Below are 7,278 nucleotides of genomic sequence, written 5' to 3'. Positions count from 1 at the left end.
CAGAGCCCTGTCCCACCGTACCTGAGGGAGACGCAGGGCAGGCCCGGGAATGGCAGCAGGCCCGGGAATGGCAGTGGCGACCAACCGAGAGTCCCAGTCGCAGGGGCTGAGGCCAAGCCAGGCAGGGTCAGGTTCGGTGGTGGTAACAGCATCAGCTGCAGTCCAGTGACGGCCACGGTGACCAGGCAGGGCCAAGCGTCAGAGTCCAGGTCTGGGTCCAGAGCACCGGGTGCGTGTCCAGGCACGGGCATGGCTGAGGCAGGCCGCCCCGCGGAGCTGCCTGCGGCCCCTCCTCAAGGTCACCAGCAGAAGGGGGACAGCCCTCTCCGGGCAGTCCCCGAGTCTCGGCACCAAATCCTTGCCCTGGCAGGGGGCACACGAGCCAGGGCCCTGGCACCCCTCAGTGAGGGGCCGCCCCACAGCTCGCAGGCCTGGCATCAGCAGCACTTCTTGTGAAGCGCCCTGGTCCTAGCAGGAGTGTGCAGGATGGTGGTGGGTCCGAGGGCAGATCAGAGTCCCTGTGGGGCTATTTTGGGGGGACCACACAGCCAGGGATGGGACCAGCTCCCATATTTGCCAGGGCTGACTTGTAGGATGCGAGGCAGGCATCAGGGCACCCCAAGGGGCCTCAGGGCCAGGCAGAGGGGTTCAGGCCACTGTTGAGGAAATGGGGACCCACGGTTGGGCTGGGGGTGGAGGGGGTCACTTAGGAGCCCTGGCCAGGTTGGGGACTGATGCCATGGAGAGATCGGACCCCAGGCTGGGCTGGGCTGGGGGGGCAGTGGGTGTCACTCAGGAGCAAGGGACTGGCTGGGGTGGGGTCAGTGCTGGGGAGAGCCCTGGGGCAGGGCCGTGTGTCAGTTCAGGGGAGCCATGGGACAGCGGCCCCGGCCCAGCCGTGGTGCCTGAGCGGAACGTGGGAAGGCCCGAGCTGACTGTCGGGGTGCACCAAGGGCTGGCGGCTCCCAAGGGAAAGGGGCCAGGAGTCAAGTGGGATAACGGGGCTGGCACAGCAGCCACCCAGTCCCACAGTACCTGAGCCGGGCCAGAGGTGGCAGCCAGGGTCAGCCAAGAGTCCAGATCATCAGACACATCCATGGTGATGCGGTCCGAGGTTGTGCCAGGAAGGTGAGTCAGCAAGGGAGGTCAGGATCAGGTCCAGTGACAGCAACCAGGGTCAGCCACAGTCTAGTGATCGCCAGGCAAGTCCATAATGATGAGGAAAGGCCGAGGTCAAGCCGGGAAGTCAGTCTGTGGGTCAAGGTCCAGGTCCAGATTACTGGGGTCCATGGCTATGCACAGGCATGGCTGTCATGCCGGCCAGGCCCCAGCAGCAAAACCTCAACTTCAACCCGCTCCTACAAGAAGGGATAGTCAGCCCTGGCCAGGGCCTCCCTGCAAGAGCGTACGGCAGCCTCTGCCCCACAGGTACTCTCTTAAGTTGGCCCTAAGCCCAGGGAGTCAAACCCCCATAGCAGCTGGGGGATGGAGAGGGAAATGGAGAAACGCTCTCAAAGCTCTTACAAATAGTTGCGGTAAAATCTGCAATGACATTAATTTTCTCTGTACTGGAGTCAGCAGGACTCACACCTATTAGAGGTTCAGAGAAACAGCTGGGCTAGCAGGGACCTCTGCAGGGCTCTGGCCCAAACTGCTGCTCAAAGCAGGCCACCTACACCAGGCTGCTCAGGGCCTTGGCCAGTGTGGGAACACCCCTTACGCCACTCCATGCTTTTGCTTTGCTACAGCAAGTGACATACCTGGAAGAGTCTGTTGCACTCCATTATCATATGGGCCAAGCCCTGCGTTGCTGCCAGGTTCTCACTCAGCTCCCTCTGGTCTGGTTTCCCCAAGCTGCACTTCCTCTGACTAGATCTATGGAGAGGAAAAGGCAAAAGCAAGATGCTGTGAACCACAAGTACAACGTGCCCACTCAGCTGGCCTGCCTGGGGGCTGGAAACCAGCAGCTTCAGCAAAAACACACTGTTGAAGGACCCTTATGTGCCATGTAGGAGCTCGTTACATTACATTACTGCAGCAAGGTCCATAGACAGTGTTCCCTCCCAGCACATCGTGAAAGTGCCTGGGGCAGTACTGACCAGTACTAACATATGCCCAAGAAAGGCAACTCAAGGCTTTTTATTCCCCAAACACATCATCACACACTTGGCCAAAGACAGCAATGACCCCAAACTGATTTGTGTGTAGCCTTCAAATATCAAGCTCCTTTGATACCCTGCAAAGCCCATGCAGAACCTTTTAAATCCTTTGGCCCAAATCACACCAAATGTTTCAAAAACAGTCCCTGCTTTTAATTCATAATCATTATATGACATCATTAATCCTTGCTTCTGATACTTTTATCTATGTGCATTCCTGCCAAATGGCTTGAAAATTGGGTGGAAGATAAAGAGTCCTCAGCCCTGCTCCTCAAAGTCAGACCTGTCAGCTCCTGCCCTTTGAAGTTGGAACCCTGCACTATGGCATTAATGCCCAGTTACAAAAAAGCTAAAGCTTCAAAGCATCCCGGCTTCTAAACAGTGACAACAAAGAGAAAACTCAGTTTCTATTCTTGGTCCTAGTATCTGAAAGTAATGTTTATGTAAACCAAAGAGGTACAACGCTCAAAGTATGACTCCCAGGAGCTCAAACACAAGTGCAATCCAGGAAGGACCTGCTGCCACTACAGCTCCATCGCATCCCCACCTGCCCTTGCAATGACCACATGGCTCCCTGGCCACATGCTGGCTCAGCCCAGGGATAGCTGGGCAGCCCTAGGCTCTAGTTACGCTTAGGCATTTTCAGATGCTTTGTGCCATTCAAAAGAGAAGTCCTTAGTGTTTTCTTTCCTCTCTGTGCTAATCACAGCCTGCATTATTATCCTGAAAGATGCCAATAGCACATCTGACAGCTTCTGCTTTGGAACTAGTCCTCATCTTTAGATCCATATGCGAAGTGATGAACTCCCTACTCTGATGGGTGCATAATGTTTCCATCAAAAAGTCAGCTGTCCTCTTCTACCCTGATACGTGTCTGTCCATAGCAGGAGCATGGAGTAAAGCAAACAGCCCTGCCTCAGGAGACCAGATAAGGCATGAATGCTCTCAGAGATTATTTGTCTACTTTGGCCCAAGGGCACCTTCCTCCCTGCACGTACAAACAGGGGATGTTATGCAACCCAGATACTTATTAAGATAAATTTACAGAATCCCTGTGGCTTGGTTTGGCAGGAACGATCCCCTTATCACCCAGCAGAGCTAGTGCCAGCAACTGCTACAATCTGCCAGATATCTGCAGGGACTTAAAGCTGCACCTGGGTTTAGGTTGCCAGTGCAAGAGCTACATTTTCAATGGCCAGCACCTCCTCAATGCAAACTGTGGGCCACATGCCGGGTTCCTGGGCAGCTGGACCTGTGGACAACCGCAAAGAATACAGCAGTCGTGAGGGAGGCAGGCTAGCTCACATGCAGACTAGTCAGGAGCGTGACAAGAGGGCCTTACCATTGTTCTCTACACTGGACAGTGAGCTGCTGGATCGTTGCATGCACTGTGGTCAGCTCCTGCTGGACCTGAACAACAGTATTTGAGACAAACCCCAAGACACATACACTATTTCCCCCTTAAAAGCAGACACTGATCCTAGGCCAGCTACAGAAGACATTGTTCCAGCAAAGAACAGTACGGACAGCAGCAATGCCAGCATTAAGATGCTAATACCTCATGGAGGAGGAGGAACTATCCCTTCTCAAGGTGTTGAGGTGAAACAAAGAAGGTGCAAGACAGACAGCAATGTTGGTTGGGGTCATCTGGTTCTCCTCAACAAAAGCAACCACATCTCGTAGAAAGAACAGGAGGATTTTCAGAGCTTCTCGGTTTTCCTTTGGGAGAAGGAGAATAGCAGCCTGGACAGCCTGAAACTGCTGATCCTTTGGCACGTCTGAAAACAGAAAAAAAATGATGAGAATCACATATGACTTGCAGAGGAAGCATCCATCAACAGAATCCCAAGGACATTGAAACTGTAGGTTCATCCATTTTCCTGTGACTCTAGCTCACAACAGACAACACAAAGGCCATTATCACAGTCACATCACTCAAGTACAGTTTTCTCCTGTTGCCTGTCAAGATGCACATTCACACTCAGCGATGCTGGTGCTTGACTTGCAATTCACCTGGAACACCATGCTAATGAACTTATCCTGAACTGGCTCTGGTTACAGTCCAAATAAGGGCTTGTCTCCCCATAAAATATTACTCTGGAATGATACTTTGGAGCAGATAGCTACTTTACTGTCTTTTCCTTTCAGCTTCAGGCATGAAGACAACAGATGCTCTCAGATGATAACTCAATTCAGAGAACAATGTTTTGCCAACAGATTTTAATTCACACTAAAACCCAGTGAGCCTTTGTGCCCAAACAGCTCCTGCAGGAGAGTAGGTATGGTTCATCCTGCCGTGCATCCCCCTATCATGAGTATTTCTCCAATTTACACCACTACAAAGGGTAGAAGATCACTTCTCTTTCCCTTCAAGTAGAAGCACATACGTAGAACACACAAAACGTGCTTCTTGGTGAAAGCAACACATTTCTTACCTCCAAAAGATAGTAATTTAATCTGGGCACTTGCTCAAGTCACATGTGCCAGAAGATCAGTGAGTGGAATTCAGTCATTTGCTGTTTCTGTCCCATAACAAGAGACAGGAGATGGACAGTGGCCAGGTTATAACAAATGGAAGAAAATGGTTCCACATCCATTGGACAGAGGAATTGTGGACCTCCTTACAAAAAAGGATTTGTGGATGCAAAAAGAAAACTTGCTTCAAACAAATAAACAAACCGTTTTCAGAAATATTCCTAAAAGCCTGACAGGTTAAAAAAAAACCCAACCAAACTTTCACAGACGTACACCGTACACAGGACAGCAGCCGCTCACTTACTCGTGTCGATAAAAGTCACATAAAACACACTGAAAACCAGTCCACTCAGAAATCTCATACTTTGACTTTCAAAACTTTTTCTCAAAAGGAAGAAACTTGCCTGTAGCAACGTCATCATAAGCCCCTACAGCAAGCTCCTTCCCCAACCCAACTGCTTTTTGAAACCGAATTCCTTTACGACAAAGTACTGGAGATGGAACATGTTTAAAACTATATTCAATGCTAGATGTCAGCTTCACGTTTCCTTCTTTTTCAGGTTGAGTCTCAAGGATAGTAACAGTGAGAGCACAGGCAGAAAGTTGCTGGCAAGTTTTACAGCAACTGTGCTTGGGCACCTTAATAAAGAAATGTCATCAATATAACATGACTTTTTGCACAAGGAGCTACTTCATACCATGAACAAGGGAACTAGATTCTTTCTTAATTTTGCATAAGGAAATGACCATTTAAAAACACATTTTAGGAGGGCTGCTATAACATAGGTTATTACACTCATCCTTCAAAGAACAGAAAAGACACAATGTTAGAAAATAGCTGGCCCATAGGATGCAGATGGTGAAGTCCTTAAGTCCAGAGCCACAATGAACTCCTCTCTTCAGAAACATCCTGCCTGTCTTGTCTCCTCTGACTACAAGGGGACATGGCACTAGTTCCAGCCTGGCCAGTGCCTTGTACAGTTGAACATTAAGATATTCAAGGAACTGGAAAACTATAGCTTTTGCTACCTACATTGGTAGATGTGGAGGAACGATTCACAGAGCCTGCTAGTAAATATAGGCTCGGGAAGGTCTCGGAAATACTGCTTCACCATATCTGCCACATCAAATGCTGACTGCCCTTCGTAACATACGTTGTTTGGGCTGGTTTCATTCATTTCTCTTAAAGACAGAATCCTGGATTTAACACCAGATTTTCGGAACAGGCCAACCTGCGGGTATAAGAAAATATTAAAGAAAGACAAAAAAAGGAGCCATCAGGAATCAAATCTCTGACAAATAATTGATCCTTCACTTTCCTTTTGTTGGCTAAGACCTTGTGGTAGTGGGATCTAACACCAAAATATTTTGGTATCATTAGAAGCAGGACAGATATTCCTCCCATGAAGGCAAACCACGAGTGATGCCAACAGAACCAGCTGTGAAAGATATACTAATTTTCATGTTTGTTTGATTGCTTTTTAGTTGATGCAAAATTACTCTTTTTGACTTTTAAAATCATTACTATTGACATCTGGAAGTTTGTGTGAGCAGGCTATGTTCACACATTAGAACTGCAAGTTGCTAATACACCAACATGTGTTCATCCAAAAGCAGATGTACATCAATGCCCATATTGGAGCAAAGAAACTCAGACTGTGAGATCCACATGGTTCAGGTTTAACATCCGTCATGTCTGACACATCTAATACATCTGCAGGTTGGCAAGGGCAACTGCCATTCTGAGGGAAATTATGATTTTATTTTTAATGTGAATGTCAATCAAGCTTCAGACAAAACCTAGATTTAGAAGTTGCCCATGAACTCAACCTCAACAAAGCTTCTGCTGAAAGTTTCACTGTGTGACACTGAGAGAGTATTTACATTCATCAGTTTATTTGTATTAACTGAATAGATACCACAACCTCAAAATGAAACACACTGTCTTCAGAAGAAACTGACTGCTCACACTCAAGTATGTGCCACCAAACTGCATTGTAACTTCACAGGACACACACATTTTTGTACTGCAGCATGACATTACACACCTATACAACTGAAAAGCACAGAAAAAAAAAGTCCTTTCTTTAACATGTCTTATGTCACAGGGTCTCCCATGTCTGCAACTATCCTACAGAAATAGCATATGCAACACACACTTTCATTGCCATGCACACATCTCCACTTAGTGGATAAATACAGATTTGAGCTCCAGAAAAAGATGTTACAGGAACTGCTCTAATATGTTTTACCTCTGCTTAGTGGCACATTTCAGCTGAAACAAGATTAATTATCACATTAGCTCTGACACTTAGCAGCAACCACAGAACAGAGGGAATAACGACATTGTGTGGTAGATTTACTTCCTAAGGGAGCAGAGACATGCTACCTCACCAGGAGAAGACAGCTTGACTGCCTGCATCAAGAGAACTGACTGCAGATGCTTTCAGTGAAGCAAGGCACAAAAATACAACACAGGATGAAAGATATTCCCGGAAGGAAACAGCATTGGCATTTCCTTGCAGGCCACCTGCTCAGACCTACACCCTTCTGCCTATTCAGAGCCTTAGGAGGCAAGAGAGTCCCTCACAAAAGCTGGAAGCAGAGACTGGTTCCCTGGAGGAGATCTGTTTATAGAACAGAG

General features: G+C 48.2%; 1 protein-coding gene across 2 annotated transcripts in view; it reads right to left on the bottom strand.

Moving 5' to 3' along the window:
* Positions 1–7,278, bottom strand: part of LOC104321297 (rho GTPase-activating protein 7-like) — a 55,123-nt gene that overhangs the window by 2,983 nt on the left and 44,862 nt on the right. The window contains exons 8-11 of one of the 2 annotated variants that reach the window (XM_069772720.1): positions 5,668–5,866; positions 3,718–3,937; positions 1,761–1,875; positions 22–1,188 (exon numbers count right to left, since the gene is read on the bottom strand). In XM_069772720.1, coding sequence (XP_069628821.1) covers positions 1,153–1,188; positions 1,761–1,875; positions 3,718–3,937; positions 5,668–5,866 — 570 coding nt within the window. In that variant the 3' untranslated portion in view covers positions 22–1,152. Of the gene's footprint in view, positions 1–21; positions 1,252–1,760; positions 1,876–3,717; positions 3,938–5,667; positions 5,867–7,278 lie in introns of both variants that reach the window. The other variant, XM_069772721.1, reaches the window with a different exon arrangement.

This window comes from Haliaeetus albicilla, chromosome 27 (assembly GCF_947461875.1).
Source record: "Haliaeetus albicilla chromosome 27, bHalAlb1.1, whole genome shotgun sequence".
Lineage (NCBI taxonomy): Eukaryota > Metazoa > Chordata > Aves > Accipitriformes > Accipitridae > Haliaeetus > Haliaeetus albicilla.
The sequence above is the reverse complement of the archived record's forward strand: the minus strand, read 5'-3'. Positions and strand labels throughout refer to the sequence as shown.